This window comes from Cricetulus griseus (assembly GCF_003668045.3).
Source record: "Cricetulus griseus strain 17A/GY chromosome 1 unlocalized genomic scaffold, alternate assembly CriGri-PICRH-1.0 chr1_1, whole genome shotgun sequence".
NCBI lineage: Eukaryota > Metazoa > Chordata > Mammalia > Rodentia > Cricetidae > Cricetulus > Cricetulus griseus.
The window spans coordinates 203,088,776-203,116,469 of NW_023276807.1; the positions used below are offsets into that span (position 1 = coordinate 203,088,776).

Genomic DNA, 27,694 nt, shown 5'->3' on the forward strand with positions numbered 1-27,694 from the left:
TTTCAAAGAGCAATTTGTGTTTAGGTCAAAGTTGAGAAAGAATCCAAGTCATCAGTTGTTCAACTAAAAAGAAAGAAAGAATTGATATAGAGGGTAGTTTGAGAGTCTGACACAAACTTTTCAAAATAATTGAATTTGTTTGATCTGAAAATTGCAGCTAAACGGAAATACGTCCCCAGTGTTTCCAGAGGAGATGCCACGTCACTCTTGTCACTCCATTGGTTAGGAGGAATTACAGAATGGTTGCACCAGAACAGAGATCCCCAGAAATTTGCCTTAGAGACCTGGTTAGAAAAAGGTCACTTTCCTGGGAGACGTGTGGTATCTATCAACAAGGTGATAATGAAACCTTCCCACTTAACTGCTGCAGCCAGTTTAAAATAAAATCTACAACTCTGCACATTTACCTCGAGTGAAGCGAATTCCACTTTTCATAATAGAAGGGAAAGGGAAGGTTGTAAATTTCACAGGAATTCCCTGGATGGTGGTGCCTGTGGGAAGGACTGGGCTTCATGGCTTCTGCAGATGTGTAGATGCAGGAAGGCATTGAGGAAACAGGAACAAATAAGGATGGGGTCTCCAGGACAACCAAGAGGGACTGAAGCAATACAACCTGAGGACAGGAGTGTCTGAACTTATATAAGGTGGTGAAGAAATCTCATGTTGGGTGGGATAATAGGCTAAGAATACCTCTCTGTCCTAAAGGTCATGGGCAAGCTTGTAGCCAGATGGAGTCATTGTATTTCCTGAGGAGAGGTTTAAGACAGTAGTATGGGGGCTTGAGAGATAGCTCAGCAATTAAGAGCACTGGCTGCTCTTCCAGAGGACCTGGGTTCAATTCTCCGTACCCACATGGCAGCTCATAACTGTCTGTAACTCCAGTTCCAGGGGATCTGACACCTTCCACATCAATGCATATAAAATAAATTTTAAAAAAATATAGTAGTATAAACAAGAGAGAAATAGGGTGGCATATTGGCCAGCCTATGAACATGTAGAAACAAAAAAGACAAAACAACACATAGCCCGTGAGAGTCTCTAAGCTGATTCTTGAAAATGAGATGTTCTATTTTTTTTTTTTTGCATTTAATTACAGAATGTTACCAAAGGTGCAAGACACAAAATTGTAATCAGTATTCAGAAGCTCAAAGAAAGACAAAACCTCTTGAAGTCTTTGGAAAGGGTAAGTGAGCATTTGGCCCAGGGGACATTGCCACCTTCTTCCTGGAAACATAGACTAAAGAAACTTAGTTTACTGTCACTTACTAGACCTTCAAGTACCGTGTGACTTCCTGGCTATTCATGCTTCCTTGGTTCCTGATGTTGTGATGAACTAATTACTCTGGGTGACTTACCAGGCCTTGCCTCCGGTAAAGTGAAACCAATGCTCTCTGTGTGTCTGTCACCTCTACCTTGTAGGCAACCATAGAGACTGGTGAGGTCTCCTATACAAGGTATAGGCTGTCACTGAGAGTAGCACAGGAAATGCTAATGTGCCTATTCCTGCTATCTACCCTGGGCGTCTGGTTTAGAGAAAGCCATCCAGGAGTGGTAAACATAAACAGGTTCTGGGAAGGGAGTTGTCTAAAGTATTGGGACAGATAGAGTTAGCTTCAGACTTGGACTTAACAGCAGGATACATATCCACGACTCAGACAGGAACCATCACAGAAACGTACAATACAGAACACAATCTGCAACTGTGACACCAAGCTGGAGTGATAAGTGAATCAGGATTCTAAGTTCCTTTGCGTGCTGTTTTTTTCTCATGGAAATAAAAGATGCCTGCAGACTAGCAAAAGTTCCTTGTTTGTGACACTACCTGCTTACTCTGGTGTTGAGTGGTTTCCAGATGCCTGGCACACCACTAGCTGCCAACACAAGCTATAGATTGTAAGTGTGAATCTCTTAGTAAACCCAGGGAGCCTTGGGGAAGGGAAGGAGTACTAAGCAAGGCAGGGCTCCAGCAAGTTCCTAAAGCAAGCGTTTTAATGGAGTAGGAATTTTTAAAAGTTACTCGCAAAGATATATGTGTGATTACTGTCATGGGTGCCATGTTAAGTTGCATTTACTACGTACCATGAGGCATATCATTTATATTTGGAGAATAGACATATAAAATGCATCAGGAAAATTTTTAAAAATCTCTGCATGGGCAGATATGTAGGAACTACTCACATGCACACCCCTGATGAAAGCATGCCTGTAAACAAAGGGAATTACACATTACATGCAAGCTTTCCACCAAAACCTGAGGTTTGGGTGTTGTGTTTAATTTTATGCCAAGTCCTCTGCCAAGCAGCTTGTCTAACAGAGTGATTACAGCTATTTTTAATCTAAGAAACTGTTCTCTTTTGGAGAACATTCAAAAAGCCAATTTACTCGTTGTCCATTGGAAACTACACAAAGTGTTTTGAATGAAGATTATATTGTAAGCCTGTTCCCTCTCATTCTGGAACATCCTTTAGGAATTCATTAATAGCTTCTGTGAATGAGGAAGCACAGCTCCCTCTTGCCTTCGCCCTTGAGCTGACAGCCATGTACTGTGTGTGTGTGTGTGTGTGTGTGTGTGTGTGTGTGTAGGGGGGGGGTCATGTTCTTTTAACTTAGCATCAGTTAAGTCAGTGCTATTCTGTGTCCTAGAATTATACCTAGAATTACATTGTCTACACAAAAATATTTCCTCCATGGGCTCCTGAAATGGAAAAGATAGACAGATGCCAAATGTACAATGACTGCAACTGAGCAAGAGGAAAGCAAGTTCATTCACTTTGCCTTCCTGGAGAAAGGAAAGCCATGCCTGTCAGATGACCATATTAAGCTAACCCAGAGTGGGCTGATATCCTGAGTGCTGGGTTGTCCCTCCAGGAGACCATCCTTGAGGACTGAGCCCCTGATGCTCTCCTTTGATCCCCAGAAAAGTTTCCTGCTGTTGTAGGAAGGGAACTGTTAGCCACCTGCTCCTGCTGGTGGCCCAGCAACTCAGCTAAGGCATTCTCACAACCCTGACTGATGACACTGTTGGAAATGTCATAACCATGCCCTTGCCTGCCTCTGGCATTCTTACCTCACATAGAACCCACATTTCTAAGGAGATAGCTGAGACCCCGCCCATAGCTAGTTCATAATCAGTGGAAGCTGCTGGCTGCATGGTTCAAGCCCTTCCATTCAGTTCCTGAATGCTTGCTAAGCAGATGTTTGGATACGCTTTGCCCATCCTTGCAGGATAACCGTGAGTGGTATGTGGTTCCTGCCCCTGAGTATCTTGGGATGTGCACTAGGACAGAAAGATGTGGTGCTGCTGAGCTCACAACTCAGAGTGATTGGTGTCATCACTGAGGACAGAGAGAGAACTTCCCTAGACACCTTGGTAGATGCTGCTGGGGACTTGTGATGTGCCCCCCCCCCCCCCGCCAGCACAGATAAAGAAGTTGGAAATGGAGAGGGAGCCCAAAAGTTGTTAGAATGTTAGAATGTTTGGGTCAAAGGAAGTGGCATTTGGGGACAGAACCATAGGATTTATTGGGGGCCTGGGGAGAAAGGGAGTTGAGTTTGCTGTAGAACCTGTGGGGACACCAAGGTGGAAATGGCAAGATGGTAGCCAGAAAGCAAATTTAGAGTCCTAGACATGGCAGGCCAGGAATGACCCATATGAGTGAACTGTGTGTAACTGGAAGTGGGTGTCCCCAAGAGTGTGTGCTGAGTGACAGGAGCTGAAGGGGTGCTATCGGAGAGGACCTTGTGGTAACACAGGCTGAGCTGTGAGCCCTGGCTGCAGGGACCAGAGAGGGAGACAGAGATTCCCGACAACAAGTTCCGTGGATGTGTCATATACTGTAAAGACTGGGCATCGCCTCTACACTGGCAATCATCTGGGCACTGCAGTCATGGTGAGAAAAGGATTCAGGAGAATGGGAGAGATCCAAAGCAGAAAGCCTGGTACCAGGAGCGTGACTGTGTGATGAGGCATAAGCACAGAATTGCGGGCTTCACGAGCTGTTGGAGACAAAGGAGAAAAAGGAAATTCAGAATGGAAGAGTTTTTTTTCATTATTAATATTTAACAAGGAAAATGTCCCTGTGTGCTTTTATACGTCGTCCCTCCTTCTCAGCACACTCCCAGATTGTGAAACAGAATCATTTTCTGAGCCTGCAACCTTGAGGTTGAGCTAAGAGCTAGGAGATGCATTCACGCATGCGCGCGCGCACACACACACACACACACACACACACACACACACACACACACACACACATTCTGTTTATTCCTACTCAGAGAGAAAACTGCTTCTCTAGATGTCTATGCCTTTTCTTTAGACATTCCAGACCTTGGTCTTTTGAGGTTACATCTGTGACCGCTTTTAGCAACTACTGCAGAGAAATAGTAGCTCAACTTGGTAGTATTGAGTAATAAATATTTCCAGGTAATAATGCCTAATACTAGCAAGGCCCATTTGGTGGATACAGCCAAGCGAGATCTTGTGCATACCATTGCATCAATCTCCTCACAAGACAACCAGGAAAGAGGATTCTTTTGAGAAAATGGAGCTCAGAGGCGCATAACCTCCTTAGCAAGTCGCTTCATGTGAGCCCTGGAAAACCACTTCCCCTTCATCTCTTGGTACCCTTCCTTCCATCCTGTTGTCCCTCATGCTATTTGCTGGTCTTGTCCAATAATGCAAAACACACACAGAGAGAGACACACACACACACACACATGCATGCACGCATGCATGCACGCACGCACGCACGCACGCACGGGAGAGGAGAGGCAGAGACAGAGACAGAGAGAGAGAGAGAGAGAGAGAGAGAGAGAGAGAGAGAGAGAGAGATTGTGAATTAGAAAGCCAGCAGGCCTACTCTGTTTCCTGAGTCCTTGTCCTCATACTATCTTGTCATATGAGTCTTAGGAACATTGACTCTCTCAGGGTAGGGATAAGGACTTGTTTTTATGTTCCCAACATAGCACAGTACCCAGCTGCTGTTAAGCTCAGCTGCTGACTGGTGGATGGAGGAAGAGAGGGGACAGATTTAGGTAGAAACAGGAACCCTATATATTATGAAAGCTTGAAATTATCACCACCTGGAGGGAAGGATGGGGCCAGGGACATGTCTGGGAGCATTCCAGGAGCATTGTGAAAGAGAGCCCTAAGCTCTCTTTCAGATGGCTTATACCTTGTTATTATCATATGCTCAAAAAATAAGCCAAACCAGCCTCCTTCCAAGGCCTTGAAGGCCAGTGCTAGGCTGATGTCACTGTAATTTCATTCCTGCTTGTCCCCCTAGATATCTTTAGGGTGCCACCCAATAGGCCTGACTTCCTGTCACCTGCTTTCAGACAAGTCCTTGCTTGGCAGCTGTGAGCCAGGGTCATTGGACAGCTTCATTTTGCCTTTGTATTTAGAATGTAGATTACATGTGAGGCATGAAGGGTCAATAGAGACTTGTCAGTGTGGAAAGTTAATTCCCACAGTTAAAGGAGAGCACTAGGTCAAGTTCCATCCAGACTGTCTCCTAGCTTGCTTCTCACTATGGGCACTCAGCTGAGATCAGGAATGTAACCTGATGGTCATGGTTTATTGAGACAGGGTCTGTCACTGGCCTGCAACTCAACAAACAGGCTAGGCTAGCTGGTCAGCGAGCCTCAAGGATCTGCCTGCCTCTGTCCCCTCAACTCTGGAATTACAAGCATGGACTACCACACCTAGCTTTTTATTTTTATTTATTTATTTTTGAAGTAAGTTCTGGGGACTACACACAGGTCCTTCCGCTTATAAAACCAGCACTTTACCAACTAAGCTATCTCCTCAGTTTCTTACGGCTTCGTTTCTTGGTGTGGTTGCTTCCCCATGCCTATAGAAGATGAACATAGGAGCTAAAGTTAGGATGTATCTGTACCAATTTACTCTTAGTATAACCAAGGTCTCCTGTACACACCAAAAAGTACAGAGCCATGTGATGTAAACCAGAAGGGCTTTGTCCAATTGACAGTTTCTCAGACACATTTGCCCACCTGGGTGACACTGGCCACTGGGGTGGCCTGGCAAGACCATATGTGACCCCTGGCCTGCCACACCTGTTCCCCCTTAATTAGCCACATTACTTTACTGTCTTCTCCTTCCTCTTCTTCAGCGATGTGCCGGGCAGGTGGTTGAAGTCCTTGTAGTACAAGCACTTCTTGGGTGGTTGTGTCAAGACAGCAGCAGGTTGTCTTTGAGCACGGCTAATTTAGCCCGTGTATTTTGCCCTGCCCGCCCCTTGCTCAGATCAAGTCAAGACGCAAGTCAGGGATGCCAACTCCATGCAGACACCCAGACTCCGGGGAGGTTGGGAACAGTGAGGAGCACATGTAGAAGGTAGCACAGGCACTGAAGGTACCCTGCTCCCTCACGCCACTGTGTTCACAATCAAGGAGGCTGACTTGCCTCTTAAGCTCTCTTCTCATAGGCAAATGGATGTCTTGCTCTAGGCAGTGTTGTGCCTGACTGTATGATTCAAGCCAAGGCTGGAAGATTTTGACTAACCGGCCAACCTGCTGTTACAGAGGGAGAACTGGTATCCAGAAACTAAGGGTTGGGAGCAGAGGCAAGTAGACTTTCTTTTCACCTTAAACTATATGTGGCCCTTAGCAGGGTTAGGATATTTCTAGTGGCTAATTAGAATTTCACTTCCTTCGTAAATAAAACAGGTGGCAACTAGGCCAAATGGCAATTCTTGCTTCATTTCCACATAAACACAGCCCACCCAAAGAGCAGCCTTCCACCAGTGAAAGAGCTTGGCTTGCCAGTGTCCGCTGCCTTTCAGAGCTGGGGCACACCCCACGCCTGTCACTGTCAGCTGTCCTTTGTCCCGTCCACTGATTGGAAAGGCTGGGGTCAGAAGTGCTCGTGTTCCTCAACTCTGCATTCATTAACACCATCAAGCTGGTTTCTTGCCACAAGAGCATCTTAGAAATGCTTTGGGCTTTTGTGTGTCTAGCTTTTTAAGTCATGTTCTTGCTAATCTGGGCTCTCGGGATAATAAATGCTTCATTTGCAATCAGGGCCCTGGTAGGCAGTGTCCCTTCTAGGTCCCAGAGAGAATCAATCAAAAACACTGGGAGCTACAAGGTCACAGTGACGAGGGGCCATCCTACCCCTCACACCAGGATGACCCTATCCTGGGCTTGTCCAAAACCCACCATCCCTACCAGAAACCACCTTGATTTCTTTTTCTAATAAGTAATGCCCAGAACATTAAAATGTTTGCATAAAGTTACCTATGTTTGTGAGTGTATACATGGGTATGCACTCAAGTAGTGTGTGTGTGTGTGTGTGCGTGCTCATGAGCGTGCGTGCATGTGTGGGTGGGGGTAGACCAGATGTTGACACCTGGCATCAGGTATCTTCCTCACTCTCTATTTTATTCATGTTTTGAAATGGAGGCCTTTCACTAAGCCCAAAGCTGATTCTGCTAGGCCAGCTGTTTAGGCAGCCTGTCTCTCACCAATACTGGTCAGGTGTGCACTGCTGAGCCCAGTCTTTACTTGGGTACTGGGATCTGGATTCAGATCCTCCTAACATCTGCCAAGCCTCAGACATGTGTGTATCACATACACGTATCACTACATGTCCATCAGTTCTGTTATACATTAAACATGTTTTTCTTCAGACTTGTTCTAAAGCCATCTCTCCCCTACTAGAAAGTTCCTTGAGTTCTCATTGAATTCCAGCCGCCCCTGCACCCTCTTGTATAGGGACATCTCTGGGAGCAGAGGGCAGGGAGAAGGGCCTGGAGGGGCACAGTAAGTAGCCCTGGACTCACTGAAGTCTCCTCTCTTTAACCCAGGACATCATCGAAGGAGGTAGCCTTCGCATCCCTCTCCAGGAGCTGCATCAGATGATCCTGACGCCCATCAAGGCCTATAGCTCTCCCACTACTCCTGAGGCGCGCCACCACGAGCCTTCGCTGATGGGCCCAGAGAATCCAAGCGCCGACTGCAAAGACAGTGCCACGGTGGCCAACAGCGTCACAGTCAGTGCCTCAGCCGGCGCCAGTGGTGGGCTGCAACCACCCCAGCTGAGCAGCTGCGATGGGGAGCTGGCTGTTGCACCTCTGCCAGAGGGGGACCTCCCTGGGCAGTTCACACGAGTCATGGGGAAAGGTACTGTTCTCTCTGGGAGCCCTAGCCAGAGCCAGGGGGCTGGGATAGGGTGAGGGAGAGCTAAATGAACTTCCTGTCCCCGTAAGTGACATTAACATCCCTAGAGAAGCAAGAGGTTTTCCTATGGGAGGTCTCAACTCCAGCCTGTGGACCCGTCCGTCTAAGCATGTTAAGCCCTACTAGTACAGCACCTATTGGGCCTTGAACCTTAGGGGAAGAAGGTGGGACAGACATGGAAAAAGATGTTTCAGAGTACAAAACCCCATTCAACCACTGACCCCTCCCACGGCAACAGTGGCTAGGAACTGGTGAAGCCCCAGGGCTGAATCTCCAGACTCTGGGGCTTCCCAGTCACCTGGTAATTTAGTCAGAGAGAGAGTGGACGTGCCTTGGACAACTCAGAGAACAAAGCTGTTCTGTTCAACTTCCCCGGTTTACACCCCCCCTTCACCTTTTATCTACCTCACCGGATGCTCTGGTGGTCTTGGGCTGTTGGCTTGTAGTTGCTTAATAATTCCTGTGTACCAGAGGCTGGTACACCCACGGTCTTCCTAGGTGACTTAGGCGAACCCCAAACTTCCCATTACACGGTAGAGAAAGGCAAGATAGGGATTTGAAACCCACAGCTTCTCCGCCTCCCACCCCCATAGTTACCAGGAGACCTCGGAGCTCAAGGCAGAGCATAATTGAATTCCGTATGATGCTCGCCTTCGCCTCACTGGTAGTGCCCAAGCCCAAAGACTCACCTGGCACCTGCTCGCTCACTCGCTCACTCACTCGTTCACTCGTTCACCACCTCCATTCTCCATTTCAGACAGATTGTGTGTCTGTTTCCAGAAGCTTATGAACTCTCTCACGCCCAAGGCTTCCCATGTCTGGGGCCAGAGCCCTATTAGCCTGAAAGAGCCCCAGACTTAGAAAATAAGAACCCGTTCTGAGTGGATGCAGGACTATGGTCTCTCCCCAGTTTACTCAAGCAGTGCACAACCTGCACATCTATATATGACAGCTTTGACTGAAACACCCCTTCCCTCGCTCCAGTTTCTTCGCCTTTGCTCTGTTCCCTCATCCTCTAAGTGCCAGCCAAGTCTTCCTATGCTTGAGACAGCCTAGCAGGGCTGCGTGAGGTCCCCATCTCACATCCTCCTTGTCTCCTCATCCTAACTCAGTTCACACTTCATTGCAGCAATCTGTTTGCTTGACTGTAAACCCCATTAACCTAGTGCCATCAGGCCACTTTTAATAGCCACAGGGTATACAGGACCTGACTGATGACCTGATAAGCACCGTGCACGAGATAAGGGGTGGTGGTACTGATGCACATAGCCTGATGCTGGACCCTGAGCACAGTAGCCATGGCCAAACTGCACAGCGTCATCAGGGCAGGACAGAGCTAAGTGGGTCCTGTGGGTCGCACTACCCTTCCTGCCCGCACTGCCCTCTGCCTTCACTGCAATTAGGTCTTTCCAGCCACATCTTTGAAAATGCACCACCTTTGAATAATTTGTGCTGGAGATCCATCACAAGACATTCTGATTATTGAGGGGGAAATGTGGTGAATGCTAGTACTTTTCCTTTAAAAAGGAGGGAGCTTTTTTTTTTTTTTTCCTTTTAAAGGACCAAATTTTCACTCACAGAAGTGGATCCCTGTGCCTTGTAGATGAATGGGCCTTTAAACTCTGATGTGGGGGTGACTCATAGCTTCCCGGGGCAGGGGTGTGGACTAGCTGGCCTGAGCAGGCCTTTTTAACCCCTTCCCACTCCTCAGCTCTGTTGAATCGTGGGAAAGACCCAGCCCAGCAATGTACCTGAACATGCTCTATACTCCTATCCCTATTTACAAGGGATCATGGTGGCGCTCAGCCCTGGGAGATGATACTCCTCAACACAACCTCTGTTGACAATGTAACTACTGTGTGAGAAGCTCCAACCCAACTGACACTCAGCATACACCATATAAATTAAACAGTGGGAAGGGAAAACCAGCTACCTCCATCCTAACCTCCATCCTACTCCTGCCAAGCCTGGCTATCTCCTCTCAAGGGGTGGCTTCTGTTGAATGCGGGGCTGTCCTTTCAGAACCTTTCACATCCTACACCTGTGTGACTATCCATCTTTCCACAGGGTTTAAGACTCTCTCCCAAAGCTTGGTGGGATTTCCATAAATGTTAAATATTCGAATATTTCTGTCAATATGAAAAGCACCGTTCTTTTTTTAAAGTTGCACACTCTTCCACCATGTGCATAAATCACAAGTTATTTAGCAAGGTCCCCCATGGGTAGACCTTGAGGCTGTTCCCAGGTTTTTGTTGCAAACAATGTTATCCGACAGCCTCTGTGTAGTGGCACAATATTAGTGGGGGGTCTGTGTCAGGATGGTTGGAAGGGGAAAGGGGTGAAATCTGATCCCCATATTTCAGGCTTGGTGTGCTTTGATGGACAGATACCCAATTCTGATTCCTTTTGCAGGTGGCCTTTACGGTAAGGTCAGGGTGGGTCGTGAACAGGGTCATAAGAAACTTAGTACATCATCGGTGTCGTAGCGAGTGCTTTTAATCCCATCACTTGGGAAGCAGAGGCAGGTGGGTCTCTGAGTTCAAGGTGAGCCTGGTCTATGGAATGAGTTCCAGGACAGCCAGGGCTTCACATTGAAACCCTGTCGAAAAAAAAAAAAAAAGAAAGAAAGAAAGAAAGAAAGAAAGAAAGAAAGAAAGAAAGAAAGAAAGAAAAGAAACAAGCCTAGTACATACATGTCCTCTGCCCATAGACAAACACTGCCCTGCCCTGTCTTTTCTGGCACATGCTTGAGTATGTAGTAAAGGCATGTGTGGATAAATATGTGTATCGCATTGAGAAAATAACCCTGCTAATGACTGAATGGCAGGTTTCTTCTGCTCCATGCACGCCTACATGCTTCACAGCCAAAATGTGGCAACAGACTCGTTCTTCTACACACAAACACCACTGCCTTCCCACCTGGTGAGGGGTGTGTAGTTCATTCATAAAATGCGATTGCTTTCCCACTGTGGCAGAGGGCTCAGAAGGCTTTTGAAGCTCCTTCACTCAGAACCACCTGCAAAAGCAGAGCCTGAGACCTCTGTTTCTTCACTCAGAGCATCTGTCTTCAGGCCTGTGTGCGAGGGCTTAATATAGAATGGTATGACAGGAACAAACCCAAGGAGTTTCTGGGTGAGGGCTCCCGTGGCAACTGAGTGTTTGACTTCAGTGGAATGATCCTCCTGTGTTTTCTGTGAGCTTTATGTAATGTCACAGGCACACGCTCCTCAGAAGGTCTTGGTTCTGAAAGAGACAGATCCCAGAGGCTGGAACCGTATGTGTTGTTCTGATTCATCTTTTCTTAATTCACAGTGTGCACACAGCTCTTAGTGTCCAGACCTGATGAGGAAAATATAAGTTCCTATCTACAGCTTTTAGACAAGTGTCTCGTTCATGAGGTGAGTAGCAGCTGATTTAAACCTGTTTCTCTTGTTGCTTAGACATGCTCCTCAGAGCTTTCTGTGATGTGATCATTTTGGTCTCCAGCAACTTGTTTTTGACAAGTGTGGGGCCATTAATAACAGCTTCGACAGAACTAGGCTGTGGCTGCCTCTAACTGAAACTCTGCATGTGTGTCCCATTGGCATCAGAATTCACCAGACAGAGAGCACTGATGTCTGGGGACGCCTGGGAAGAACTTCAAACTCCAGAAGAATAATAAGTGACCATGCCTGGGGTGACTAACTCCCAGCACTGCTACCCTGCTCCACAGTGTAGTCTTCTTCACATTGTGTGGCCACACATTGTGTCTTTTAATGAGGGAAACTGGGGGAGAGAGGGAGAGAAAGCACACACAAAAGAAAGTGATGGGCAGATACTGATGGCTGCTGGGACTGTCTGGATTTGTGGTTGTTATAGGACCTGGATTTGCCATCTGACCTTTGGAAGGAGATAGAGCCAGGTAGGGTACAGACTCTGAGTACAGCCTTCATGTAAAAGCCCGGAAGAATCCTGGGAGTAAGTAGGATGGTAGCAATTCCTCAGCAATACACAGGCAAAGGCAGCTGGGCCTCAGACCCAGACAATCAGAGGCTCTGTGGATGCCCTACCTCCAAGAGTGATAGGTATAAGGTCCGGATTAGGGAAAAGACAGGGACAGATAAGTAGGGTAGTGAAGTCTTTTGTTGGATTTCGATGTGTGGATGAGACGGCTAGAGCCCCTCACGTGTACTTGTTGCTAGTCAGAACCCCAAGAGTTCAATGAGCCCCAGGGACAATAGATGGCCAGCCTAGAGTTCTGGCTTCACTCTGCCTTCACAGTTAATGTCCCAGTGCCCAGTGGCACAAGTGTCTCTTGCCATTCTTGGAGCCCTCCTTTTTGTGGTCTGATGCTATCAAACCCATCATATCCCCTTCACATTCTCCTGGGGTTCCATCCCAACCAATCACTCTCTGTTCCCTAAGACTCTCATCTCAATAGTGACTTTTCCAGGCAGCATGAACTCATGTAGCCCCTTGACCCAGCCAGAGCCCTCTGCCACTGCGAGCACAGTAATCAACTGTCTAGGTTGTGAACTCGGGCATGCCATTCTCTGAAACAGTTATTCCAAAGTCCTAGACTTTTAGCTGAACAAAAATAACTATTTCTCAGGCTAGAGAGATGGCTCAGCAGTTAAGAGCATTGGCAGCTCTTCCAGAGGTCTGAGTTCAAAACTCAGTAACCACATGGTGGCTCACAACCATCTATAATGGGATCTAATGCCCTCTTATGGCAAACCAGTGTATGTGCAGATAGAGCACGGGATATATATATGTATATATATTCTTTTTAAAAAAATAACTATTTCTCTAATAACTCCAGTGCAACAAGGCCCTGCCTAACACTGGCTGAAGCCCATACTGAAGGCCTTCATTATGTGTTTATTTTAGGAAGCGACAAGACTGCCCTCTGTAAGCCCCAACTAACCCTTTGCTAGTTGCATTCCTGATGTTACACTTGTTTTTACTAGAAAAAAAAGAGAGAGAGAAGGGAAGGAAAGAATTCTGTTTACTTTTAGGAAGCAGCTAGGCACAGTTCCTAGCCCAAGAGGCTTACAACATGAGGGTGCTGGGGGAAATAGGTGTACAAGTTACCTTTCTCTTCCAGTGACCAAATTCCTGGATAGAAACAACTTCCAGACTTTGTTTCTCATGTGAGAAAAGTATGTGAGGCAAGAGAAACTTCTGTTGGTGGAGAGCCTGAGATGTCACTCCCGTTTCTATCTCAGCCCTACACCAGGAAGCAGGGGAAGTCAGGTGAGAACTGGCATGGGTCTATGACCTAGAAAGCCTGCCCCCAGCACCCACTTCAACCATTGAGACCATGCTTTCCAAACCAGCAAGATAGCTGGGACTTAAGTGTTCAAACACATGAGCCTATGGGGGACATTTTACACTATGGTAAGACCTCTGGTGAGGTTCCCTGTCATGTCTCAGAACTCAAATGTGTGAAATGGTGGGCGCCTAACCTAGAGCTGGAACCCAGGGCTCTTACTCTCCAGCAGCAGAAAGGACTGTCTCAAAGCTGAGCCCAGAGGACCAGCCCTAGCACTGTGGTAGACCATGGAGGCCAGGAGCGGGTGTGAGGCTCTCTGGAATTGGAATGAAAAGTAACTGTGAGCTACCTAATGTGAGTACTGGGAATCCAGCTCAGGTCTTCTGCAGGAAGAACAACTGCTCTTAAGCACCAAGCCATCTCTACCTTGTAGAGACAGAATTCTATTTTCAGAGGCCCCCCGAAACCAGGTGTTACCTACCTTCAGCTCACTAGTTGGATGCCTCCCAGCTGGGAAGAGCTGCTCACTTGGCACCCATCAAATGGTGTGCTGATGTCCTGGGGTTGAGGGTGTCCACACTGTCTACTTAGATGCTGTGTGCCACCATGAGAGATGTCATTGACATAATGACATCCTTGGGAGGGCATCTAGCCTCTCAGCCCTGACTTGGACACTCAGTTCTTCAAGTGCAACTGGGCTCTGTAGTTCTAAGACGATGAAGCCATTTGATTTGTGCTGCTATTAGGGCTAAAGTCATCGCTGAGGAACTTACAGAGATCGCCCAACAGGGTGTGTCACCTGGTTGGGGTTTTAGGGAGCAGCATGTATAGAACTGTTTAAGCACATCTTCAGTGTCTACACCCAATGCATTTCATGCTCACAGAGCCCTTTTTTTTACATATTTTTTGAATTAGAAACAAGATTGTTTTACATGACAATCCCAGTTCCCTTCTCCCTCCCATCTTCCCCTACCACCCCCCCCAACTAAAACCCTACCTATCACATACCCTTTCTTCCATTCTTCCCCTGACTCAACCTTTCTGCTCCCTCATGACCTCTGCATCCTTCCTCTTCTTCCCTTCTCATTCTCGTAGCTCCCTCCCCCTCTTCATGTGTTCTCAATTTGCTCTGGGGTTCTTGATCCTTTCCCCTTCTCCAGGGGACCATGTATGTCTCTCTTAGGGTCCTCCTTGTTTACTAGCTTCTCTGGTAGTGTGGATTGTAGGCTGGTAATCCTTTACTCTGTCTAAAATCCACATATGAGTGAGTACATATCATGTTTGTCTTTTTGTAGTTGCGTTACCTCGTTCAGAATGGTTTCTTTTAGTTCCATCCATTTTCCTGCAAATTTCAAGATTCCATTGTTTTTTTCCGCTGAGGAGTACTCCATTGTGTAAATATACCACATTTTCTCTATCTATTCTTCAGTTGAGGGGCATCTAGGCTGCTTCCAATTTCTGGCTATTACAAATAGTGCTGCTATGAACATGGTTGAACAGATGTCTTTTTGTATGAATGTGCTTCTTTTGGGTATATGCCTAAGAGTGGAATTGCTGGATATTGTGGTAGACTGATTCCCATTTTCTTGAGGAGTCGCCATACTGATTTCCAAAGTGGCTGTACGAGTTGGCACTCCCACCAGCAGTGGAGAAGTGTTCCTCTTTCTCCACATCCTCTCCAGCATAAACTGTCATTGGTGTTTTTGATTTTGGCCATTCTGACAGGAGTAAGATGGTATCTCAGAGTTGTTTTGATTTGCATTTCCCTGATGGATAAGGATGTTGAACACTTTCTTATATGTCTTTCAGCCATTTTAGATTCCTCTATTGAGAATTGTCTATTTATTCCTCACAGAGCCCTTTTGAGTGTCCCCCTCAACTCCCCAGAAAGCACCAAGTCTTCCATAAAAGGACTTAATGACTATGGAAGACTTGGTGCTTTTTTGGGGATTTGAGACCTATCATCTGCCTTCCTAAGACCTAGTGGGGTGAACTATCTCCCAGGTCATCTTGGCCAGCACAGCTATATCTTGTGTCTTCAGCATTTAGCTGGATACGGTAATGAAAATCAGAGAGCCCATTTCCTGCCTTTACTAATGAAGCAGCAATGTCAGCCTTGAGTCCAGTTTTAAGCATCTGTGCATCAATGGACATGTGATGATCATCACCAGCAAATAAGAAGGACCATGGAGGAGAGCCACATACTTACCTTAGATCCATCAGAGCCTCTGCCACACAACCACAGGGACCTTACTACCATGGAGGACAGCCACACACTGACCTTCCAGTCATCAGAGCCTCTGCCACACAACCACAGGGACCTTACTACCCTGGAGGAAAGGCACACACTGACCTTCCAGCCATCAGAGCCTCTGTCACACAATCACAGAGATCTTACTACCATGGAGGAGAGCCACACCAGCCATCAGAGCCTCTGCCACACAACTACAAGGACCTTCCTGTGACCTTTAGTTGGGCAGTCCTCCTTGAACACCCAGGAATAAGGGGTCTGTATGCTGCAGATAGAGTTTCCACCCTGAGTAGTAAGTATCCTTTAGCTTTTATCCACAAAGTTCCCTGGGGTTTACATCCCTAAAGGATGAAGCATCCTCAGGAGAAAATTGGGCTGTCATTCTTTTTTTCAATCTTCAAGAAACCTGTTTCCTTTATAGAAAGCAAGCATTTAGTCTGTAACTCTAGGTAATATTTTATTACTACTTAAAGGATTTTATGCCTTACTGACAAAAACCTCTTGGGAATGTTCTCTGTCATTCCTAATGCTAACCAATCCAACCAGACAGTTTTCCCACACTGTGTTCCAAGCATCATCTCTGGGGGACTCATCTATGACATGGATTCCCTTCCGGACACCGTGAACCCACAATGGTCTACCTGCACAATTACCAGAATACTATCTATAAACTGTTTGCTGGAAACCTTCTAGATATCCATTCACTCATGCTTTGGGGCATTGGAGGGGGCTCTATTCACCTACATACAATAGCATCCCTGGATGATTTTAATGTACTTTATGTGAGAGTCCCTGCATTAGTGATGTGAATCCCTGGGCTGTGGTGAGTGCAAAGGCTATACATCACAGAGAACATGATATAGATTTGTGCTGTGTGCTACAGACAGTATAGATGTGTACTGTGTGGTAAAGATGAGGTAGACATGTGTTACGGACATGAGACAAAATGTCTCCCTACACTCCAAGTTTTACTAGAAGACTTGAGAAGGCATCAGGCCTACCTTCTTCCCTCAACTATAGGCAAGGTTAAGGTCAGGGCTGGTTGTTCACAGGGCACAGACGGTTTAATTAGGGATCTCCGAGAAAAAAAAAAAAAAAGCCGAAAGACACAGAATGTGGCCGTTCTTTGAAGCCCTGCAGACAACTCCAGGGTGACCATAGACCATCAAGCCAATTGATTTTTGGAGTGGCTTAGAATCTCCATTGATTATGAAAATGCAAGGAGTCTACAAAGCTAGAATACCCTAACAATCAATCTTGCAGCTCATCCTTCATTAACAAATAGGGTCCAGGAAAGAGTCATAGGAGGGGAAGACAGGTCAGGGCCTTCCAGATATGCAGCCAGAAAACAAGGTTGTCAAGAGCTTGATGCCTGAACCAGGTGCTCCCAATGCCAGATAACTGAAATCTTCAGCACAGATGGCTCCAATTTAAACTGACTGCTGTTTGGACCAGGTTGGAAACAGGTGAGGGGGAAAAAGGATACTATGGAGACACTGGCGTTTTCCTTTATTAATTGTATGTTTTTCCCTCTAATGCCAGGCTGCGTCACCCATTTAAAAGTCCTGTTTGTTTTTGCAGGCATTTACAGAGACACAGAAAAAAAGATTGTTGTCATGGAAACAGCAGGTGCAGAAGCTCTTTCGGTCTTTCCCTCGGAAAACCCTTCTAGACATATCAGGATATCGACAGCAAAGAAAGTATGTTGGGATTTTGGTCTTTGTAAGGCATAGTGGCTCCCTGGTGCCTCGCTGCCTGCCTCAGTTCCAGGCGGGAATCTGGTGGGGCATCACTCCTTGTTCACGAGGACACCCGGGGAGAGTTCCAAATTACATTGCCTAAAACAGGCTGTGGTGGGAGAAAGGCTGTTAGGAGGAACATTCCCATGGGAAGGGCTAAATTTGGGCACCTGTAACTCAGTTTACATGGTCAGAATGCTGATAGGTGTCTAGAAGCATGAGCTCATGATTTCATGAATGCCAACAACACATGGGTGGTTGAACCACAAAGCGTGGCTCTGAAAGGACCTGAGTGGAGTCTTCTATCGGCACCTTAAGTGGAAGTGTAATGCTTTTCTCCCTCCTCACTGCAGACAAGCTAATTATAGTTGGTGGCAGGGTGAAGAGCCCAGTGCTCATCTATTTTGGTCTGAGCTGCAGCAGTCTAATAGTGGGGCAGTACCATTCTTGATTTTTCATAGTAGCTCAGCTTCTTGGATGCAGTTAAAAATAAGCCTTGTCACACTTCAAAACATGTTACCTTGGTACGACTGAACTGTAAATCGAGAAACCAGGTATATAGAAGATTCGAATTGAAGGGAAAGTTTACCATTGAAATAAAGATGGGGGGAGGGTTGACCTAAGCATGAGCAATGATGGAGAAGATTTGGAAGGAAGAGAGTGACCATGCCACCATTCTAGAGAGAATCTCCATTTTGTGTTACATTTTCAAACATAAGCAAATATTCATTTCTGTCTTTGCACCTAACAGGTTCTGAATTCATTTCTCAGTGCATGTACAAAAAGAAGTTAACGTTATTAAATTGGGAGGGGGCACTCATTTGCATAAGCATGCCTTATCACCTAAAGGAAATAGGGCCAGCTGGAGCTTGTGAAACCTCTTCATTGTCAATTTACTTAAAATTAAGATGTTATCACATTCCACCACACAGCACTGTTATTTATTAAGTAAACGTTTATTTAGCACATGCCCGGTGGTATCTGAGCACTAAAAAAATATGAATTCATTCAGAACTCACAACAACCCTATGAAGTAGAACTGCTATTATTAACTTCAGTTTACAGAAAAATGGATAGGCACAGACACCCAGAAATTGGACCAAGCTAGCCAGTGTTGGGTACCAGATCAGTAGTCCCTATCACTGCAGAGCCAGTCAGCTGTCCTGGTCGAAGGCTTATGCACAGAAGGGATGTGCCTGCAAATTAATACTACTGCCAGCTCACCAGCCCCCCAGCCCTTGGCGGCTGCCAGATCACTCCTGCTCTGAGGCTGCTGCTCAGTGCCCTGGATGCAAGGCCAGGCCTGCTCCTCAACTGCCTTGACTGCTGCCAAGCATTCTTCTACAAGCAAAGCTACGTTTCCCCAGATGAAGAGGATTCCAGGCCCTGTTGCAGTACCCTGTGGAGCCCCCGTTCCTAGAGGAAGCCATGCTGAAGTAGAAGTTGAGGAACCAACTTACAAGCTCATTGCTCCTCTCACCAGCAGCTCAGCCCCTGCCACTGTGCAGTCTGCCCTGTGTATCCTTGATCCCCCATCAAAGAGCTGAGCTGAGCTGAGGGAGAAGCGTGGATAAAGCCCAGCTTCTCCGGACTGTCACCAGGCACTCAGGGCCAGCCTGAGGTCTGCCAGGTCGGAGTCCCTGTGGGCCTCTTTTATGGACTAGATAAGAATGAATTCATTCACCAATTATGGATGTTCAAAAGGATGATGCCAAACCCGTGAAACACAGCCTGCTCGACGAATTACCTCTGGGATATTTTTACACTGTTAATTTGTTTTGAAAAAACTGTTTCTCCCCTACAAAAGCAACTGCAGGCAAGCCCCTGCTTAAATTATCTCACAAATCCTAAATTAAATGCTTCTTATTAATGTTATTTTTATCAAAGACGTTTCATGTGCTGAAAGGAAAGGAAGTCAGTCAGACTCGGGTAAGCAGGGAAGGTGAGATGTAGACACTCAGAGCAGGAGGACAAGAATGGAGACCTTAATTTGTTCTTTGTTCTTTCTCAGGAAGCAAAACGATTTCCTTAAGCTGAGTGGTCAGGAGTGACCTGAGAGTTCACTCCCGCTGTGGGCAGCAGCAACTCTTAGCAAACCTGGCTTAGTAGAAATAACTTTTTGAGGATTACCCGGACAGGGCAGTAACCCCCTACACACACACACACACACACACACACACACACACACACACACACCGGGGAATGTTCTGGGCTTTCCCCCTCTCCCCCCAAACAGTTGAGTTCTAACTCTTAGGAGTCTCAGGGTTCTCCATTCCTCCAGTGACTGCCCCTAACAGAGCCCTCTCTCTGCACATGAGCTTGCTAGAAAATAGTCCTGACCCAGGGCTGATTTTCTTAGGTAGTCCCAGCTCTTGGGTGGCTGAGGCAGCGGAAGGTCAAGAGTTTGAGGCCAGCTTGAACTACATAGTGAGACCCTGTCTCAAAAAAAAAAAAAAAAAAAAAAAAAAAAAAAAAAAAAAAAAAGATTTTTAGATAAAAGCTACAATGTTGCTTTCATGGAAGAACAAATCATTTTAGCAACACTCATCTACTACTGTTTTGCATATGAAACAACTTTTTAAAAATCCAGCCAAAAAGGGAAGTGAGAAAAATCTATTCACACTAAATAAGGGATGTGGGGGATCTTAACAGAATACTGATCATCTATCCACCAGGTGGCCCAGATTCTCGCTGTAGAAGCTGAGAACCAAAATCCCCACTTGCTCCCACTTTTTTAAGTTATGTCACTGACTTCCCTCCAAAGACTCTGATTGTATAAAATCACTTAGCTCTCCTCACCCTAATTTTCAGTTTAAAAACCTTACACTTTTTTGGGAGGGGGGGTGGGGAGGATAAGGGAAGAGACGATGAGATAAAGAAACCAAGAAGCCAAGAGTAACTTTTTCTTCTGAATGGAATCTAGAACACTTTTCTTGGCCACAAAAACCTGAAAGAAGACAGAATGCCTGAATTTATCCAGTCCCTTCTCTGCCTAGGAAATTTAGGAAGTCTGAGAGCTTTTGCACTGTCGTCGCAGACACCACCTCCCCCACATTCACGCACAACCATCTCCCGACTTGGGAAGTGAGTGTTGTGAAGTGTGTGTGTGTGTGTGTGTGTGTGTGTGTGTGTGTGTGTGTATGTGTGTGTGTCCGCCCTCCCCCAGTGTTGTGAAGTGTGTGTTGTGTGTGTGTGTGTGTGTGTGTGTGTGTGTGTGTGTGTGTGTGTGTGTGTCCGCCCTCCCCCAGTACCTCCACTGGCTCAACTGAGTAGGCATCAGCAGTCTCCTCACAAGCTTGGAGAAAACTCCCCAGTTTAGCAACCAAGCGACTCTGCTCCACCTAGTGGTCGTTGCCTGCAACGCATGTCCACTCCACCCTCCTGATTAAAGCTGACTGACTCCCTTGGAAAATATGTGCCAGTTCCTTGAGCCTCCCAGAACCCAGGGCTGGTGGAAGAGATGAGTGCTTTTCTACTGAGCTCATCCGACCCACTGGGAGCAGCCTCATGCGTGGATCCGAAGAGCAGAGCCTTTGCAGTATGAGGCTAGTCATGCAGGAAGGGCCTGGGGAGAGACAGTGCTAGCAAATAAGTCAGCCATCTCATGCCCCTGCTCTCAGGCCTGGAGTCAGCCCCACACACCAGACTGGCCTCTCCTTTGGCGAAGCATCAAGGCTCATTCATTCACTTGTGCCCACTTTCAACCCAGCATTTTACTGTGGAAAAAGCTGACTCATTGATTCGGGCTTGGGACATACGAGGCTGAGGGAGAGTCCCGCCATCCTTTCTTGTATTTCTTTGGCATCGTCTATCCGAGTCTGCCTACAGACAACCTGATCAGAAAGGAACCATGGCACAATCACGGAGTACCAGAACGGAGTCAGATCAGTTCTGGAGCTGATTCTGCTGTTTTGCTTTGTGGCTTCTTGCAAGGCACCATGCCCTCATGCACAGATCCACAGGTTGAACGAGACAAGAATGAGAGAAGGCCAGAGAATATATGGGTTTCCCTTCTGGGCTCATATTTGGGTGCTGCCCCCTGCTGGCTATGTGGCAATCGCAAAATTCTCAAGCTTTCTGGGTTTTTTTGTTTGTTTTTGTTTTTGTTTTTGTTTTTGTTTGTCCAGCTGTAATAATGTTAGGGAACCTACTTCATAGGGTTGTCTCGTGGGTTGAGTAGTGTGTGAGCTCCAACACCCATTATGTGCTGTTGCTTTTAGATAGTAGATGGAGTTTTAATCTTAGCCTGTTATTGGCACTTATCTGTCAGCCCCAAGGAGCCTCTAGGGGCAGCCTGGGCTATGTAGGGGTAGAGCATGCCTGAGACTCTGGGTCCTTTCTCTTTGCTCTCACAGTCGTGGCTTTGGGCAGTCCAACTCCCTCCCGACAGCCAGCTCCGTGGGCGGTGGCATGGGCAGACGGAACCCACGACAGTACCAGATTGCCTCTCGGAATGTCCCTTCTGCTCGCCTTGGTCTCTTGGGCACCAGTGGATTTGTTAGCTCCAACCAGCGCCACACCGCTGCCAACCCCACCATCATGAAACAAGGAAGACAGGTTGGATATGCTCTGGGGAAGCAGGGAGGTTGAACAAGCTCAGGGTTTGAGGCTTTAGGAAAGCCCCAACCCAGACAATCTCCAAAATGGAAAGTGATGCCCCCAGGCGATCTAAACCAAGGGGGATGGCTGAGTCCATGCCTCCCAGGTAACCAGCACTGTTTGTGTTGTTTCCCTGGCAACTGAACACCCTGTGGCTGTTGCTTGGGAAGCCTAGTGCCACATTAATCTCAGGGACCCTCATAGACAGTCATATAAGGGCTGTTTCTGCTTGATCTTTGACCCACCCCCAAAATCCCTCATCATGAGGTTCCAGAAGACCTTGGCATTTAATAAGCTTTCTTTGACTTTTTTAAAATGTGACAAATAGCTATTTTGTCACAGTCCCAACTGCGATGGAGAGTCCACAGGATTAAGTTTGAGGGACTGTCCCCAGCTGTGAGATTGGCAGTGCCCTCTCTGTCCCATGAGCCCAGCACTGCCTTTCCTCAGTGTTCCCTCAGCCCCATGGGGCTATAGAGGTTGACTTTGGAGTACAGGACATAGGAACAGGTCTGACTTGGGTTCTCATGGGAGAGAGGCTTCAGAACAGAAAGGCTACACCAGGAAAGTCTGGTGGCATTCCCTCCCAAAGGGAAGGGCCTGTCTGAGAAGCCCTGTTTCAGTTCTAGAAGAGATCACCACAGGACACATGAGCTGCACCATGCAGGTCTGCTGCCAACATTTAGTCTTCTTTTCTCCCCATCATGGAGTAAATTTGGGGACTCTCAAAAAGAAAATCAAACAAGAGCCCTAAACTCATTGCACCTTTTGCTACAAGCATTTCTAAGACAGCACCTGCCCACCCACCCCCTTTTTTTAATAAAAAAGCAACAAATAGAGTAAAAAGACTTTTGGAGATAGAGAGAAAAGATGACCAGGGTAAGCTCCAGCTTAAAGGAAAGCCTAGGAATGGATATTAAAGGAGTCTAAATCATCTTGTAAATCCACGGATGGGTGGCACTGGCCCTTTCCAAAACTCTCCTGGGATAACTGTCTCCTGAGTTCTGGCTTGGAGCTCCGCTTCCCCACCCTTCGCCAGGGGTTCTAGACTAATGCCTCCCTCTTGTGCGTCCCTCCCTAGAACCTCTGGTTTGCCAACCCCGGGGGCAGCAACAGCATGCCCAGCCGCACCCACAGCTCCGTCCAGAAGACCCGTTCTTTGCCAGTGCACACTTCACAAAACATGCTGATGTTCCAGCAACCAGGTAGGGGCTGGCAAGCCACACCATCCCTTTCCTCTTTCTCCCCTGACACAGGAGGGAGGCCAGGATGCTCTGGTGACCCAGCCGGAAAGCGCTGAACCTCAACTGTCATCACACATTCTTTGGAGCTGCCCAAAGTCTTTCCTTTTTTAAACCGTTCCTTGCCGGCAAGAGCAGAGGCTGCCTGGCCGGGAGCCAGCGCCTGGAGTCCCAGCACCGGTTGCCATCTGACAGGGATATTTTTGACATTTGTCAGATATCTAGATTCCTAGATTGATTAAACCAGAGATAGATATCCCTGGAAGAGTTCCATGGCGGGGAGGGGGGAATGGAGAATATGTGCAAAGAGAGAATAAGACAATGAAAGAGAAACCATGAATGTTGATGTCAATGTGGAATTGCCTAGGAAAATAGAGCCATCGTTTACTGATTCAAGGCCAGTTGGGGAGACATAGTCACAGCCACCATGCGTCCTAAAACAAGCTACCTGAATTCTAGATCCTTGAACCCTTTCTCTGTGCTGGCAGTGACCTCTAGACTCTAGACTTGCAAAAAACCACCTAAACCACGGCTACACCTATCTAGATGTCCCTCCAGGCACAAACAAGAGATGCCCCCTGCCTTTGGGTGCCCTCACTCCAATCTCACAGCCTGAAGCACCATGTCCCAGAAGCAATTATTTAGAAGACTTTGACTTCAGTGTTCCTGCAAATCTTTAAATTTATTTTGAGTATCTACTCTTCAGCTTTTTTTTTTTTTTAATATTATTCCTTGGACGTTGCAAACCCCTCCTTAAGGCCTTAAATCCTTCACAATGGTCAAAGCATGGCAACAGAGCTACTTGAGATTTCCTGATTGCAGATGAGCTGGCGAGTCAACCAAGGGGACCCTTGAGGTTCTGCCCACACACTCAGCACGTTGAGGGTGGTTTCTATAGGACATGGGCTATGAAGGGTGAGGCAGCCACAGCCAAGACCCAGAATCCCTCACTGAGGGAAAGGAAGCTGTGGAGAGTCTCTGCTAAGGGCACATCTCGACCTTTGTCAGGCTTCCAAGAGCTGCCAATCAAACAGTAACTGTGAGAACCTGTCTCGCTTCTCAGTTTCCTTCACAGGAATGCCTCTCACCTCCAGGCTAGACCACACTGGACCTGAGGTAGGAACTAGAAATGGGCCTTTCTAGTCAGGGGAACCCAACCTGGCCAGCCATGGAGATTTCTCAAGGCTTCTGGGCACATGCTGAGATTGGGCAACAAGGATCAGCAAAGCAAATGTGGATTCCATCTTTACAAAGCTAGGAGTAAATGTAAACATAAAATGAATTGGGGATGGTGAGCCCCCAAAACAAATGCTTGTCTTAGGTACAAGGTGTATTTTTCTCCTGGCTTCTTAATGTCTTCGAAGCATCCACTTCAAGTCATGTTTCCAGATCCTGAAAACTACACAAAGTCTATCAAAATAATTGCCTTACAATGGAGAAGCCATCAGGTGTGCTTTGATGATCGGTAGTCACCTTTGTTCAGTTCTACCAAGTGCGTCCCCTCTTTCCAGGATTGCATAGCTGGGGCCTCTTGGAGAACACCTGTGGTGGCTTTCTGCTTTATTTCCACCTGGACAGGTGTCAGGTGTGTCTTGGTTCCACTGGGAAGACCAGCAAATCTGCTTCTGGCTGGCCACTGGAATGAGGAGGAACACAGCAGGGCCTCCTGGAGTGAGCATGACAAGGACTGAGACACCAAAGGGGACTGTGGCTCAACACACATGTGGCACCCAGCAAGAATGCCATGCTGCTCAGCGGTGGGACTTTTTCCCACATAGAAGTCAAACTGGGAAGTTGCTTAGAGAATGATCCTTGCTTTTTGAAGCAGTCCTGTTTCTGTTGAGCCCAACTCAGTCAGAGAAGATATTAGGGTGGCTCTGGCCTGGTGCTCAGAGGCCGTGAAGTTTTCTTATCCCCCAGGAGGACCCAAAAGAAGGGCAGAGAAACAAGAGTCACAAGAAAATCACAGGCAAGGTAGACTTTCACAAGCCTGCATTCTGGAAATGTCACCCTTCACTTGCACAAAACCATGTGCAACGCTCTCATGGACCAGAGACTACCTGTGTGTAAAATGGGTGAGACTGTCCCTTTCAACAGCAGCATTGCACAGTGGGACACCTGTCCTGGATATCAAACCTCCCCTGTGTCCCAGCTCACAATCCGTGTCCCCCTTCCTGGGAATACTGCATACTTAGAAGCCCAGCCCTCTGGGCTGTTGTCCTTCATTTCCTCGTCAGCCTGTGGTGCCTTTAGAAAGGATAAGGACAGGAAGGATGTCACTAGTGCCCTGGCTCCACTAGAGGAGTGAAAGGGGCCACTGTGCACACAAAGAGGCCAGAATAGGGACCGTTTAAAGTATGTGGTAATAGTGTTCCCCACCTCCTAATAAACTTAAGCAAACAGCTTGGCTAGGGTTTAGAGACAGGAGAGGTAGGAGCACTGGTCAGTGAATCAATTCTATTCCCAGCCAAGAATGCAGCTGGGCAAATCCACCTTCCTACCTCTGAGAGGCCACCTGGACAAGATGGTCCTATCCTGTATCATTGGATCCTGTAACTTTTCATAGATGTGTGGGTCCCAGAGAGTGGCCGAAGCACACACCCCACCCCACCCCCAACAGCAGCACAGGTGCAGCTTGTTACTCAGGCTCTCGCACTGGCTGCAAAGATTTCTGTGTGATCAGCCTTCCCACCCCCCGGCTCTCAGCACCCTACATGGGCTAGAGCTTTTCCTTACCGCCACCCTCCCCCTTTCTTCCTTATTCATCCCATTACAGCATTCTGAAGACTCTCTGCGTTTCAGCACCTTGCTACCCACACAAACAGCTGGAAAGACCTTGTAGCTGTGTAGTGAAGCAGGCTTGGTGGTGAGTGGCAAGGTGGATAGTTACAGGTTTCTTGGAGCGCAAGGCCTGTTGTATATACTTAGGTCCCGATGGGATTGTACCTTACCAACAGTGCTATAAAACTGCATGTGACACTCAACACAGAAGTTATTTCCACTTGGGGCAAGCCCCCTGGACTTTTGAAGTGGACTTCATGGCCGTCCCTTAGAAAAGATGGGCAGCAGCTTCCTCCCAGAGTTGAGCGACTCCGGGCGTGAGATTACAGTGCTCTGAAGTGCAGGACTTCCGAAAAGGCACAACTTAAATCGAAAGCCAGCTGGAGAGAAAGCACACTGGCTAAGAGCTCTTCTTGCTGCTCTTCCCATCACTCACATCAGGTGGCTCACAACTTCCTGGAACTCCAGCACTAGGGTGTCTGACGCCCTCTTCTGGCCTCCCTGGGCATCTGCATGCTCATGGCACATACACATCACACAGGCATATACACACATAACTTTTCAAATAATACATCTTTATTTTATTTTTTGTTGTGAGACCACCTTAGCCCTGGACCTTTAATTTTCAGAACCCTTACCAAACCCTAGAATAGCCTAGTGATGAGGGAAAGAAGAATTTAGGACCAGATGTGTTTCGAATGTCAGAGTTTTTCAAATTCCAAATATTTGCATAAAATTTACCCTAATCTGAACGTCTGAAAGTATTGGTAGTATCATGTCCACATGTACAGGATTCGGATTTTGGTTTTTCCTGTTACAGCAGCTCAGAGCTGTGGTCCCAGATGAAGGAACAGACCTCCTGGGGATAATAGTAAGAAGGTTCAAGAAAGCCTTCCTTTTGCGTTACTGAAGATTTGCAGCCCTATCTGTGCCTCCCTTCTTATAGATAACATGACACCTACAAATTAATGGCCAGCAGTACTACCTGATTGTCCCTTAGAGCTAAGTTTAAGGAAGGGTGCGGGCACGACTGAAGGATGCTAGCCAGACAGAAGCTTTGATCTACCTGATCATCCTCTCTGATGTGTGTGGCAAGATGCTATTGGTCTGTTTTTATCAAACACACAATTAAAAAGTCACACCGTTAAGGTTCTCTGAAGCGTGAACATATGGGCTTCTCCAAGACTTGAAATTTTTCAGTATGGCTCTGAGAGGGGTGGGGATCACAGCTCCCCAGAGTGTCAGAGTGAAGAAAATGCAAGCAAACCAACTTCCCACCTAAAAGAGCAGCCACAATGCTGGCTAGGAGAGTCTGGAGCTGAGAGCCCTGTGTTTCTCAGGCTGCTTCCTGGAAGCACACAATCCCAGGCTTGGAAAATGGCATTTTGCTGCGTGTTGGCAAGAAATCCTGCAGCTGAGGCTCTTCTCTCCAAATGTCGAGCGTCTTTATTTATCCAAATCTCTCCACAGTGTTTGTTTAAAGGGGAGCGCTAGAGAGTAAACGCACTCTTCCAGTGAGCATATGGATGGCTATAATTGCTGAAGTTTGTTTTTTTTTCCTTCCATATTTGCTAACTAGCTATATATAAAATTCTGTTTCTATTTTATAGGTTTCACACCCCAAAGGCTG

The 27,694-nt window shown here is 47.0% G+C and overlaps 1 protein-coding gene across 4 annotated transcripts in view; it reads left to right on the forward strand.

The window, feature by feature from the left end:
• The window catches only part of Samd4a (sterile alpha motif domain containing 4A), a 215,980-nt gene that overhangs the window by 176,265 nt on the left and 12,021 nt on the right, over nucleotides 1-27,694 (forward strand). For all 4 annotated transcript variants that reach the window (XM_027386537.2, XM_027386538.2, XM_035452096.1 and 1 more), the window contains 6 exons: nucleotides 1,097-1,183; nucleotides 7,827-8,142; nucleotides 11,512-11,597; nucleotides 17,286-17,404; nucleotides 21,799-22,000; nucleotides 23,124-23,247. In XM_027386537.2, the coding sequence (XP_027242338.1) occupies nucleotides 1,097-1,183; nucleotides 7,827-8,142; nucleotides 11,512-11,597; nucleotides 17,286-17,404; nucleotides 21,799-22,000; nucleotides 23,124-23,247 (934 nt within the window). The remainder of the gene's footprint in view (nucleotides 1-1,096; nucleotides 1,184-7,826; nucleotides 8,143-11,511; nucleotides 11,598-17,285; nucleotides 17,405-21,798; nucleotides 22,001-23,123; nucleotides 23,248-27,694) is intronic.